This window comes from Danio aesculapii, chromosome 8 (genome assembly GCF_903798145.1).
Source record: "Danio aesculapii chromosome 8, fDanAes4.1, whole genome shotgun sequence".
Classification (NCBI taxonomy): Eukaryota; Metazoa; Chordata; class Actinopteri; order Cypriniformes; family Danionidae; genus Danio; species Danio aesculapii.
In genome coordinates this window covers 43,887,459-43,902,372 of record NC_079442.1, presented here as the reverse complement: position 1 = coordinate 43,902,372, position 14,914 = coordinate 43,887,459, and the positions used below count along the sequence as shown (strand labels likewise).

General features: G+C 34.2%; 1 protein-coding gene across 2 annotated transcripts in view; it reads left to right on the top strand.

Annotated features, from left to right (window-relative positions):
- The first annotated feature begins 2,085 nt into the window (after positions 1–2,085).
- gripap1 (GRIP1 associated protein 1) overlaps positions 2,086–14,914 on the top strand; it is a 97,824-nt gene continuing 84,995 nt past the window's right edge. For both annotated transcript variants that reach the window (XM_056464034.1, XM_056464033.1), the window contains exons 1-7: positions 2,086–2,306; positions 3,087–3,153; positions 8,332–8,393; positions 9,774–9,800; positions 10,700–10,807; positions 12,091–12,247; positions 12,359–12,495. In XM_056464034.1, the coding sequence (XP_056320009.1) occupies positions 2,265–2,306; positions 3,087–3,153; positions 8,332–8,393; positions 9,774–9,800; positions 10,700–10,807; positions 12,091–12,247; positions 12,359–12,495 (600 nt within the window). In that variant the 5' untranslated portion in view covers positions 2,086–2,264. The remainder of the gene's footprint in view (positions 2,307–3,086; positions 3,154–8,331; positions 8,394–9,773; positions 9,801–10,699; positions 10,808–12,090; positions 12,248–12,358; positions 12,496–14,914) is intronic.

Here is a 14,914-nt window from a genome sequence, read left to right as displayed (position 1 = left end):
AGAAATATTCAATATTTGTTTTTCCATATACAAACACAGGAAAAAACCCGTCCTAGAAAAAATATGACTTGAAAGCCAAGTGTTTGATGAGTTTATATTTCAAATTTGATTAAGATAGTATGCAAAATGAGGTTTCTGTAAAATGTTTTCTGAGACTATATCGGTGTCCTTCTTTCTCTCACTGTCAGAGGCATTTTCTCAAAAATGACCTTCCCAAACTAAAACATTAAATATTGTGATGATTTAAATAACTATAAAGGGGTTTTGAAGTATTAAATCAAAAAAGGTGTAATACAAATTTGTATAACTTTGCTTTTAATATGTCCTGTTAAAACAAATCTAAGAAAAAAATGACTATCACACATTTTACCATGGTTTACAGAAGACGTGCTTAAATGTAATTTAATGTAACAGTTTATTTAAAATAAAAGATTTGTGCATATTAAGAACAAGAACTATTTGATGACATGATAAAAGACTATTAAATGCTCAGCGCATGTCCAAAAAGTCATAAATTTACTTCAATCCTCTCACCAACCTGTCAGCAGATATTTTTATTCATTTAGTTTAGTAGTATGCTCACTTATTTAATGTCTTTCAAATGAAGTATGTTGTTTTTTTTACAGGAATTAATTTGTACACACTGAATATGACAGTTAAACATTATTTCATCTACTTAATATATTATGTTCATAGTTAAAGTTATTTTGAAGAGCTGACTTGAAATTAATTATGAACTGTCTATTGTTTATATTGTCAGATGTCAAATGAACATTTTAATCAGTCGCAAGTTCAGAGAACCAATTATAACTTATATGTGGTAAATGTATGTATTTAATTAATTATTACAATTATTATGTGAAATAAGAGACTTAAAGGTCTAACATTTAGACTTCAAATTGTAAACTTTTGGAAGTCTTTGCTAAAATCCTGGTTATGGACTATGACCTAAAATTACTAATTGGTGCCTCATTATGACAGGATGCCAGCCCAGAGGAATGCATATTTCTGCCAAATTACGCTTTACAGTTGTACAGTCATAAAAAACATGATACTCAGAGGCTTAATAAGAATAATCAGTAACCATGATGTCACATTATTGGTTAGCTATAGAAGAGGTTCTAAGTGGCAAGTAAAACCCTGCTAAAAAACAAACAAACAGACAAACAAACAAACAAACGCACCAAATTAAAAAACAAAACAAAAAAAAAACTAGTTAAACCAACCTAAGCTAGATGTCTGGTTTTAGCTGGTCAAATAGCCTGGTTTCAGAGGGGTTTTTGGCCATTTTCAGGCTGGTTTCAGCCATTTGCAGCCTGGTCTTAGCTGGTCAAGCTGGGAAATTACCAGCTGTCAAATTCAGATACTGGAGGGCCGCAGCCCTGCACAGTTTAGTTCCAACCCTGCTTCAACGCACTTACCTGCAGGTTTCAAACATCCTGGAGGGCTCAATTAGTTTGATCAGGTGTGTTTAATTAGGGTTGGAACTAAACTGTGCAGAGCTCTAGGCACTCAAGGAACTGAGTTTGACACATGTGAGCTAAAACCAGCTTGACCAGCATTGTTTAAGCTGGAAATAGCTGGTTTTGGCTGGTCATCTGCCAGCTTGAAAATAACTGAATGAAACAGTAATGTACTGATGTCCTAAATCTCTATAAAAACCAGACCAACCGACTAGCTAAAACTAGCCAACCAGTGGGGGGAAAAACAGGTTAAACAAGCCTAAGCTGGTTGGCCAGCCTGGTTTTAGAGGGGTTTTGGCCTTTCCCAGGCTGGTTTTCACAAAATAGGATATTTTGAAGAATGGTCTCCGATGGGCTCTGACAGTGAATTAATTTTCTTCTTTTGTTAACCTTTTTAGCCCTATTCAACGGATGAACGGTGAGGAATATAATATCACATTTTTACAGAAGTTACGCCAATGATTCACGCAAAGCCTCACAGGGCGTAGAAAAGGTGCGATTTCGGATGCCAGCCTAGAATTTTGAGACAGCCCATGTCGCAGCAGTGAGTAGTATATGGTGCAAATACTGCATATGTTGTGCAAGGATGCCATCTTCAGGACAGGTGCAGTCATTACTCATTGTGATGCTTCTGTCACCAAGCCAAAGCCTTTAGATGGGCGACAGCAGAAAGAAGCAGCTTTAACCTTCACCCTATCAGAATGTCAGTCAACTTGGAAATACAGAAGGTCCAGGAACTATAACAATAGTTTAAAGAGTTTTTATTCTGTCTGGTAACGTTAGTGTTTTGCTGTGGCGAAGATGGCGCAAGCACTGTCAGAAGAGGAGTTCCATCGCATGCAGGTACAAATCTCTTTATTTATGCTTGGTTTTGACATCAAACACAGCCTGCAATCCATTTACAACACCTTGAACGTATTTACCACCGATTCCGATGAAATGTTTGTAAGTGTCAGCTTTATGGCTGGATCTGATGCTCATCTGAGCGCACTGTTGGCTAAAGCCGTTAGCATGCTAACTGTAATAAGGTCGAAAAATAATTTTAATAGACAGTAATAAATATTTTATCAATGCGTCTGTTGGTTCGGATGATTAAAATAATGTCTGTTGAAATGACACGAAATGTGCGGTCATTTTGAAAAATTTGGGGCGTGTAATAGTGATGTGTTTAGCATGTTAGCACGCGAACCTGTAGCTAATTAATGTCCATTAGCACCGTTAGCTCATCACAGCTGTTAAAATGACTTTCTACGAAGTTATATGATTTGTAAATGACATATTTAGTATTTGAGAGGTGTTTCTTAAGAATATTAGGCTCCTGAATATCATCTCGCTCTTGTTTCGCATTAGCATCCCTTTGTTTACAACCTCAGATGCATCTGATATTCAGTTTCATAGCAACCAGTCTCTTTAATTAAATGTTTCCATTACGTAAATACACATCACAAACAACTGCATTAAGATTAGATTCATAGCTTAAAGATTCATAGCATAAAGAATACAGCCTGCTTTTGTAATGATTGGTTGTTTTTGTTGTCATAATTTCTGTTCAGTAATATCTGCATTTAAATATCTCAATGTGTTACTCTAATAAACTTTCCTTTTTAATGTATGTTTTACCAGGCTCAGCTCTTGGAGTTGAGAACACAGAATTACCAACTGTCTGATGAGCTGCGGAAAAACACAGCGGGTGAGTAGAGACTGTAAACCTAAACCTTTATTTATTCAAGACACTGATCAGCTGACTTGTTTGCATCATGTGAGATTTCAATTTGTTATTGAAATCAAATGCATTTAGTTCTCTGAACATTTGGCATATTTTAATGTTTGTTTTGAGTGTAGAAGCTGTTGAATTAGACACATTTTATTGTCTAAATGTCTTTAAACAGTTCAGAAAATCAAACACAATCAAATTTACTCATTAATTCATTCATTCGTTCATTTATTTACCTTTGGGTTAGTCCCTTTATTCATCAGGCCAACTTATACAGCATGTTTTACCCAGTGGATGACCATCCAGCTGCAACCCAGTACTGGGAATCATCCATATACCATATATCGCATGTTCTTGGACTTTGGGGGAAACTAGAATACCCAGAGGAAACCCACGTGAACATAAGGAGAACATGTCAACTGGGGCTCGAAGCAGTGACCTTCTTGCTGTGAGACAACAGTGCTAACCACTGAGCCACTGTATTGCTCTATGATCAAATGTACTAAACTATTTAATAATTGAATGCGTAAAAATGTATAAACATAACTTTCTAATTGTAATTCAGCAAGTCTGAACTTTTCTTCGGCCGGTGACCGGTCATATCAGTTGTAAATCAGAGGTTAATCTAGTTGAAGCACTAAGATGTAGTGTTTGAACAGCTAAATATTAAAATATGTCCCTCTCAAAAAAAAAAAAAAAATGGTATGGAAGCTTTCACTGGGGCAGTACCATTACGATAGATACAAATTTATACCTAAAGGGTCCAAAACAGTATCTCAGAGTTAAATTTTAGGTATGTTATGGTGCTAATATGTATATTTAAGGTACTGGTATGTCATATTATTGGTAAGCTATAGAAGAGGTTCAGTATGATTTTAAGGTGGCGAGTATGACACTGCTGAAAAACAAAAAAACTGGTTAAACCAACATAAACTGAATGGTTTCTGATGGTTTTTTGGCTATTTTCAACCTGGTTTCGGACATTTTCAGGTTGATTTCAGCCATTTGCAGCCTGGTTTAGCTGGTCAAGCTGGGAAATGACCACCTACATGGGTGTCAAACTCAGATCCTGGAGGGCCGCAGCCCTGCACAGTTTAGTTCCAACCATGGTTCAGCGCATTTATCTGCAGGTTTCAAACAAGCCTGAAGGATTCAATTAGTTTGATCAGGTGTGTTTAATTGGGGTTGGAACTAAACTGTGCAGAGCTCCGGCCCTCAAGGAACTTGGTTTGACACATGTGAGCTAAAACCAGCTTGACTGTGGGGGAAACCGGAGGAAACCCACGCCAATACGGAGAGAACAAACTTTACACAGAAACTGACCCAGCTGGGACTCGAGCCAGCGACCTTCTTGCTGTGAGGTGACTGCTAAACACTGAGCCACCATGCTGCCCTACAATCAAATGTACTAAACCATTTAATAATTGAATACGCAAAAGCAGTAGATGTATAAAGATAACTTTCTAATTGTAATTCAGCAAGTTTGAATTTCGAAATTGTGAAGTTTGAAATCAGAAGTTAATCTAGTTAAAGCACTAAGTTGCAGTGTTTGAACAGCTAAATATTAAAATATGGCCCTCTCAAAAAAAAAAAAAAACTGTAAAAAAAAAAAAAAAGGTATAGGAGCTGTCACTGGGGCAGTACCTTTTCTATAGATACACATTTATACCTAAAGGGCTCATAATAGTACCTCAGAGTTACATTTTAAGTATAGGTTATGGTGCTAATATGTATCTTTGAGGTACCAATATGGACTTTTTGGTAACAAATGTGTACTTTTTGAAAAGTTGCTGAGAGTGTATGAATTAAACACCTTTATTTCTGAGAGTGTATGAATTAAATTGTCAGTGAGCTTTTGTTTTGCTTACCGACTGCTTTCCCAATTTGTCAAGTGTTTTGTGAATAATGAAATAATTTATTTGTAAAATTAATAATATGAAGTAACATAAAATCAAACGAGTTTAGTTTATGTGCATGTCATGTGACCATGAAACGAGATCAGAGAACCATGAACATGCAAATGTTTAAAAAAATTATAGATAAATTAATTTAATACTTTGACTGAATATTTTAAATCGCATACATTTTATGATAAAAGTCTGTAATTCCTTGACATTAATGATGATGTTGACCTTTTAAATCAGGGATGCCCTAAACTAGGGCCCGTGGGCCAAAGTTGGCCCATTGTAACCTTTTGATTTGGCCTTCCATTCCATCTGAGAAAAGAGTGAAAAGGATGGGAAGAGTTGGAGCGATGGGGAGAGATGGAGCGAATGCTTTAAACAAAGATCGTAATTTCTAGTTTAAAATAACCTTTTTTTATTTGTTTGTTTTATTGCTGAGCTACAAAAACAGCAAACTGAAATTAAATGTTTCAATTACATGTTTGTTAATGAAATACTATCACTAGACATGGACTGGTATAAGATTCTGATGTTATGAAAACCTTAGATTAAAATTTCACGGTTTCACAGTTTGACGCTATTGTGATTTATTGCTATTATATACTTTTTAAATATTTGGGTAAAAAAACAAAAACTTGTTTCCTTTGTGAGCACAAAATATTTTATTTTGAGAAACCTTTACAATATTGTGGCGCAGTAAACATGTCAGGTAAATAATTCAAATGAATCATAGACTTCAGCTGTCTTCATTAGTTTCAAATACACTGATTTCTTTACAACGGCATCTTTGGATGTCTTTTCTTCTGAATATACTGTTGTCCTAAAAAACTAAAATGTAAATAAAAAAAATACAAATACCAAAGGAACGGTATAGCAGAAAATTTTGGCAATTTTAAAACCTTAACTTTTTCTAAACCTCAGTATAGTTTGATAACGTTATCGTCCCATGCCTGTCACTCAACGGAAAAAGGACAATGCAGCAGACATCGGCGAGCAAATCAAGGCAGAAACCGGTGCAGCTTGACTAGTGTAACTCCATTCTGTTATAAACAAGATTTGTTTTTAACTGTAATAAGTTCATTATTATATTTATAGATATATATATATATATATATATATATATATATATATATATATATATATATATATATATATATATATATATATATATATATATATATATATATATATATACTGGATTAGTTAGTATAAAGCCATGTTTTCAAGTTTTTTTTTTTTTTTTTTTTTTTTTTTTTTTTGTATTACATAAATTAGGAAATCATGATCATCATATAGTCTGCTATATTTACCTTCAGCCCTCCATCCTCAATCAAGTTTGGTTTTTGGCCCTTCATTAGAAAAAGTTTGGGCACCTCTGTTTTAAATGATGCATGATAAATGTGCAGTTTCTGGATATATGGGCAAGACAAGACGTTTGAATTTGGTGCTTTACAAGTGATGGTTTTATAGAGTTATAGAAAGCATATTAAATTCAACTAAAGTGTATTGTCTAATGTTTCAATTAACTTTTTACGCAAATGTCAAAGTATGGGTGAATAATTTAATTCATTCATTCAGAACAGTACAAAAATCATACTTGTTGTTGTTCTTATTATTATTATTATTATTATTATTATTATTATTATTATTATTATTATTATACAGTTGAAATCAGAAATATTAACCCCCCTTTGATTATTATTATTTTTTTACTTTAAATATTTCCCAAATTATGTTTAACAGAGCAAGGAAATTTTCACAGTATGTCTGATAATATTTTTTTCTTTTGGAGAAAGTCTTATTTGTTTTATTTCGGCTAGAATAAAAAAAACATTTTAAGGTCAAAATTATTAGCCCCTTTAGGCTATATATTTTTTCGATAGTCTACCGAACAAACCATCGTTATACAATAACTTGCCTAATTACCCTATCCTGCCTATCTTGGCCAAGGCTCCGTGGAAGAAGAGATTAATGTTAATCTCAATGGGACCTTCCTGGAAAAATAAAGCATAATAAATAATCTGCATTAATTAAAATTTATAAGAGAGCAAATGATACTAAATTAAGTTATTTTAAATTATTAAACCTCTTGCTGATAACAAACGTGTAAAACCACAGCATCACAGCCTGGTTTGATAACTTGTCTGTGCAGCTGAGAACTAAATTAGTCTGTTTGATTCAAACTGCTTGAAAAATTATTGGTCTATCAAATCAGATATTACTGCAGCATATTTATAAACGGGCCACATTAAGACAGGCTAAACAAATTGTTTGTGACTTATCACATGTTCTGCATACCGAGTATGAGTTGTTACCTTCAGGGAAAAAGATTAGAGTTCCTTGCAGTAGATTTAAATAGATATGAAAACTCTCTTTATCCGGTGAGCATTAAGCTATTAAATAGTGGTGGCTTGAATTGATTGTATTTCTTTTTGTCTATTTATGTGAATATATGGAGGCGAGTATAAATTTTTTGGGGGGCGGGGGTGTATATTTATTTATTTATTTATTTATTTATTTATTTATTTATTTATGTACATATGCTTTTTGAATGTTTGTATTGTTTTTCTATGTATGTGATGACTGCAGCTGAGGCCAAGAGCCCAAGAGAAATTTCCCTAACTGGGACAATAGTTTTACCTTACCTTACCTTGTGGTTGATGAATAGTGACAAAGTATACAGATTTAAAATAGTTAATTATTAGTATTTTCTTGCTAAACTGTGATCCTTAAAGTATTTTAACATGTCATACGGTGCTAAATAAACCTGATAATAGTTTTTTGTATATACATTTTATTACAGTTAATAGCAATCAAATTATCAGTTTTATTTAGTAAATCATGCCAGATATGCATGCTAGTCATTATAGATTTTTAAAAAATTTTAAGTTTAAAAAAAACCTAAATTAATTGATAATGATCTTTTATTAATCAACAGTGCGTTATTTTACAGAGATTTTTATGATGTTCCATATTTAAATTTAAGACCTCACGGAGAACTTCAGTACATTATTACCATTAAGTTCTCTTGGAAAACACTGAGGTCAGGTATGCAGGCCATTATGTTGACATGCATTATATTGGCCTGTTAATTATTAACAAAACCCATTAGCATTTTGTGCTTGAGTGGCTGTCTGTTGAAAGTGATAAGTGCGGGTGTTGTGTATTTAATCTTTTAAAAGCAGTAAGTAATGTCTTGTGATTTTTGTTGATATTTAAAGTTGATATAAATTCATATTTTGGGTTACAGAGCTCAACAGTGTTCGTCAGAAGACCTCAAACCTGGAGAAGGACTATGTCAAAGCGCAGAAGGTAGTGGCTTTCCTTGGTTTTTCCCGCAGGTCACTGCCATGAGATAGAGGTCAAGATTTACTGCAGGCCTTGTGAATCTGCTTTGTGGGCTGTTTTCTTGCTCTCCGTTTTAATGGGCTTGAAGTAATTGACTGTACTGGTTTCTTCCATTTTTTTCCATTGTTTCCTCCCTCACGATGAAGTAATTTCCTTATGTTGCACTGTTTAACGGCCCTGAAACGTTCTTAATGCATTACAACACAAAATCGCTAGACTTGGACTGATGTTGCAGAAAGTGTTTAATAATCAAAGTATAGCACAGTACATTCTACGACCCGGTAAATTTCCATAAAACCTGGCCTGTATTTCCCAGAAAGTAAGTCACACCTTAATGTGCACCATTGAGAGAGAGAAAAATAGCACACACACAAACAAGTTGCATCTGTGTATAAGTCCTATTTTATAATTTAATTATAAATATTCCATCAAATTTTTATTATTTTACTTAGAAATTATGTGAACACAAAAAATATGGTGTAGACAATCAGCATATAACAGTGAGTACAAAAAAAATAGATGTGATAAACAAAATACAATACAGGAATACAGAAGGTTGTTAAATAATATTATTATTAATAGAAAGGATAAACTGAATAGTAAATGACAAAGACTAAAATAATATATAAAACAAATTCTCCACCAAAAAGAGCAATAGACTATACATGCATTGAAGTTTGAATTAAGGTTAATATTAAGCTAGCTCAAAATGAATAATTAAAAGATTAATAATAAGCAGATAAATTGAGATGTTCAAAACCGTGCTGAATTTAGAAGTTGTTTAAATATAGGCTGCTGATGGGCCTAAATAAAACAGAATATTCATAATCATTAGAAACTTGTATTTTAGTTATTATTAATCACAAATATTTCACATTTAATTTTTTTAAAACAGAAAAGGCAATGAAATACAAAACAATACAAAATTGGAATGGCACAAACTATTAACAAGATTTATTATAAACAAAGTCTGAATGAATTAGACTGTTAACACTTGTGTATACTATACAAATATGTCTCTCATTAATTGCACCATATAAGTTAATTTTAAATTAAGTTACTTAAAACGCATTAAATTATAAAACTTGCAAAGCTTGTATTCCATGATATACAATATTAGTCTTTAGGCACTGGGACAAAAATGCATTTTGCTGTAAATTTTCATAATAATCATTTTTTTTCTGTTCTTCACTGTTCATGTTATGAACAATATTAAATGAAAAAAATTGTTTTTTTCTGATTATGAAATGGTTTAATGGCAATCCTGCCTTTTAGTGCCATTTTTTTTCAATTAATTTTGGTTTATTATTGATTGTTTTCTTTTTTTTTCCTTTCTCCCCTTAGGCTTTGAACAAGAGTAAGAAAGCACAGGTAAGATTCCTACTGATATTATTATTTATTCATTTATTTTTGACATTAAAAGGGTGGATTTGTCCAAAAAAAGTCAATTCTGCCTTTATTTTATCATGTCTATGTATATTCAAACCTCTAATTAATTTCTTCTCCATGACATTCATGTATGTATTCATTCATTCATTCATTTTCTTTTCGGCTTAGTCCCTAGCAGCAGAATGAACCGCCAACTTATCTAGCATATGTTTTACACAGCGGATGCCCTTCCAAGTGCATCCCATCACTGGAAAACACGCATACACTCTCATTCACACACATACACTATGGACAATTTAGCTTACCCAATTAACCTATAGTGCATGTCTTTGGACTTGTGGGGGGAACCGGAGCACCCGGAGGAAACCCACGCTAACACAGGCAAAACATGCTCCACACAGAAATGCCAACTAACCCAGCTGAGGCTCGAACTAGTGACTTTCTTGCTGTGAGGCGACAGCGCTACCCACTGCGCCACCCCGCTGCCCTCTCCTTGACATAATAGAAGATATTTTGAAGCATGTTGATAACCACACGGTTGCTTTACCATATGTACTTCGATAGTGTTTAAAGGGATAGTTCAACCAAAACTGAACATTCTGTCATCATTTACTCAATTTTTACTTGTCACAAAGCTTTAATAGTTTATTTTTTTTGTTGAACACAAAAGTATATATTTTGAAGAAAGCTGCTGAAAACCAGTAACCATTGACTTCCATAGTATTTGTTTTTTCTACTATGGAAGTTAGTGTTTACCAATTTTCAGCAATGTCTTCTTTTATTTCTGAAAAAAATTCAATCACATTGTAACATCTAAAGTATTATGTAAAAAAAATCTTTGTCTCTAGTAACCACGCTTGATTATTTTGTCTTTTTTTTAGGAGGTAGATGCCTTAATCAATGAGAATAAGATGCTTCAGGGCAAGTTACACAGTCAAGAGGATGATTTCAGACTGCAGAACAGCACCCTCATGCAAGAGCTGTCCAAGGTACTGTCATTATCATGAACATGTCAACCATATAACTTTATGCACAGATGTACCCGAAACTGATTTTCACACTCACAGAAATATTATCAGAAGTGTATAACATAAAAATTTGTCTTACACAGTAGTGACATCACTAATTGAACAGTTTAGATAACTTTACAGCTCAAATAACATAAAGTGGGTACAGTAAAAGTTTTAAATGGGGTCTTAAAGTATTAAAAGTTGATAAATAAATTATGAGATAATTAAGCCCCTTAAAAGGTATTAAAAAAGTTTTAATTGCATTTTTACGAGGTCCTAAATTTTGTTTAAGCGTTGTCCAAAGTGTTTGACTCCAAAAAAGCGTAAATATATTTATTTTCATGCTATAATCCCTATTATCTATAATCCCTATTACTAACTCTTGTACAGTAGTCCCACAACATTCTGACACTCGATGACACTCGAATACCTTGTCAGAAAAGTCTAGTGGCTGAGAATGAACTTTTTACAGTGTCTGCTATGATGTGAATGTTGTTTTTGGTGTGTTTACATAGATGAATATGGCCACTGTGTAAATGCACAGTACAGTTACGATCTTATTGCCACATTTTTATTTTCATTAATTTTTTTAGGGGATTTACACCTTCAATTTTAGATAGTACAGTGGAGGTTACAGACAATAAAGTATTTTAAGCAGAGAGAGGGGAAGGGTTGGCAAAGGACCTCGAGGTGGGAATCGAACTCGGGTCACCATGAGCACCACGGTGCTATATGTCGGCACACTTAACCACTAGGCTATTGGTGCCGACCTTATTGCCACATTAGATCGTTATGATAACATAATATATGCCTGCAGTGATTTCCTGAAGATAAATACCAAAAAATAAAGCAATTGGAATCACTACAACTGTCGCAATCGTCTGATCTCATATGAAGCATGAGATTGTGATGACATATGATGACGTGTGCAGGTGCTGTAGTGCTGTCCCAATTCTTGGGGGTAAATTTTGAAGCCCTTCCCTTTAACCCTCGGTTGTAAGGGCCAAGGGGAAGGGGTACAAAAATAGAATTGGGATTGGGCCTATACCTACACACAGTTCTGTCCAAACAGCTTACAAAAGTTGTTTTTCATCATAGTTGCCCTTTATAAAAAAGCTAGGCTGTTTTAACCCAAATCTGGTTGAAACATTGACTTAACTTAAGGACTTAAATTTTACTTTAATTTAAATTTAGGTGTAAACAACCCATTAGTGCATTGTCACTCCAGACTGTTTCTGACTGGTTGTGTTGTGCTGTTGTAGTTGTGTTCTCAGATCGAGCAGTTGGAGTCAGAGAATCAAGGACTGAGGGATGGTAAAGGGCTGGAAAAACCCGCCTCCAGCCCTGCTTCTGCACCAGTGGATGCTGAGCTCCTGCGTCTACAGGCTGAAAACTCTGCCCTGCAGAAGAAGTTAACAGGTGAGTGGAGCTCATGCTGACTGTCATTATGTGTTTTTCCTCACATGTACACTTAAGGATAAAAATGATGATCATGGGGGGTTCATGGTCATGTTTTGTGTGTCTTTGTAGCTCTCCAGGAAATAGCAGATGGTAATGATGGAAAAGCAGCGCTCATTGATGGATCGATTGGCACTAATGGTGTCCAGTCAGATGCCAGTGGCCACAGTAATGACTCTTCTGCCTCAGGAAATGATCAGACTGATCAGGTAACAGATAATGGGCTTTTTAGTTTCATTGGATTGTTATGCTTGATCAAAAAATGGAGGTTTCAGGCCAAATTTATTTACAGCTTGTAAAACTTTTGACGTTTAAAAGCTACTGTCAAGACTTGCAATGAAAAATCTATTTCTCTTTAATAGTTTTTGGGAGAAAAATATTTAAATTAAAAATGTATTTAAATATTTAATATGTTAAGAACACTAACATTTTATTTGAAAATCCCACATTTTTGCCATATTAATATTTGTTAATTTGTAAAGTAAAGAACCTTCTAAAATCATGGATGTTGCGCAAAATTTTAACTGTTTTTTTCAGTTTTATGGAAAATAATACTGCTAATTCAGTTGGCTTTATTATAGTTTGAGATCTATCATGACAAACATAAACATTTCTCATAGGATTTCACTAGACCGTGGTGAAAAATAGGTTAAGAAATCGATTTTGCATCACTAATCTTTTTAAAATCGATTCTCAGCACAGTTTGTAACAGCAGATGGTGCTCTAGGATAGTCACATGCTTATGAGGATGAGTGATTGTGTGTTCGGCTGAATCATATAAGTTGGTTTTTATGACTTATGATTAATATAAAAACATAGCTCGTATAATCACTCTTGTAATTTGCTTAAACCTTTCCTAACTTTATTAATGATTATTTTAGGTTCAAGTGGTATTTGTAAGGAATTGGATGCAAGCAGAGTATGACTGTTTGTAAAGCAAACAGGTGTCTGCTGCTAAAAACTAAGCTCAGAATTGATTCAAGAGAGAATTGTGATGCATTTAGAAAATTAAAGAACTGATTTCTCTAACAATTTTTTTTTCTAGGGATTTACAGAATGAATGGTCTGAAATTCTGGATGCATTTTATCGACAATTCTTTATTATTTATTAAATAATATAAAGTAATTATGTAAGACTTTTAAAATGTAACCCAGTAACTTTTAAACAATAATAAACCATAAATTAACCACATTTTTATATTCAGCGAACGAGTTTAAATGCATTATTTTAGCAGCGTTGACATGACAGCACAGCATTAAATGGGAGCAAGTATACTGCATAGTAATTTATTGTCCACATGTTATATGAGTGGACTACGTGGACTATATGAGTGGGTTACGTGAGCAAAATATCTACAGAGCGGAATATTGAGCTATTCTGAACTTCGACCAAGGCGTGCGTGCAAACTAGTCGACAGTACACTTCATTAAAATTAATGGGTTTCATAACGCATTGCTTTCCGTGTCTGATGTGAAAGCAGTGTTCTCCACGCAGTGACTATGATTGGAAGGAAATTTTAAACCGCTGCTTTTTTTTTCAGCTCAAAATTTCACCCATTTTCCTCTTCGTCTCAAAAGGGCTGTTTTCGTCTGATAATTTTCCACGGCCATAAACTTAGTGCATCCATAAATTTAGCGCCACATCCAGAGTTTAACGCTTTGTTTAGTGGTAATGTAAACAAAGCATTCGCTCTAGCTGATATACTATAGCTGAGCTGATAAATGATGTGGCGTGCAGTTTCGCATATGCACTATTTATGTCATTCCTTATCAGTTCACTAGAGCAGTGTTTCTCAACCCTGTTCCTGGAGGCACACCAACAATACATATTTTGAATGTCTCCCTTATCTGACCCATAAACTTCACATTTTGGAGTGTCATCCTTTGTTCTGATGAGTTGCTGTAGGTGTGTTTGATTAGGGTGAGGTTAAAAATGTGTACTGTTGGTGTGCCTTCAGGAACAGGGATGGGAAACACTGCAGTAGAGTAACCAGTGTGACCTCTAGCAAATTTTTATCACACTGACAGGACAGAGGCTGCCAAATACTACCAAATACTCTGAGTGTGCAGCTCTGAATCTCACAAATATATACTTTTTAGTAAGCCTGGCTCTTAGAATGAGAGAGACTTAATAAAATAATAAAAAAAACACAGTGTAACAAAACCTAAAACCTTAGTTTCCAAGATGTCTACACTGCAAACCAGAGTGGTTGTCAAGAGTCTTGTTATGTTTGTGGTAATTTTCAAGTTTCGAACAGTCTGCTGTTCTTAAGCACCTTGCTAAAAATCTGAGTTTGAGTTTAAGTAAACAAGTTGTAGTTAGAGTATCCTAACAGTCGAGTTTCAGAAGCAATAAATTATTCAGCTGCGCAGTGCTGCACTCTTCATCTGGAGGAGCTTGTTGGAGTTCTCTGAGGTTATGTTTAATGCAGACGCTACAGATGCTGCGTGAACTGTGGCTAGACATTGCAGAGACACCACCATCAGCTTCTTTTTCTATGAGATCTGCCCAGTAAAGCTAAAGGGGATTTGAGGACAGTGAGCTGGTGCCTGGTGTTTGACTACCACACCTCCGACATAATAAATATTTTTTTTAGTTGTATTTTTTTAAATGCAACTATACTGTTT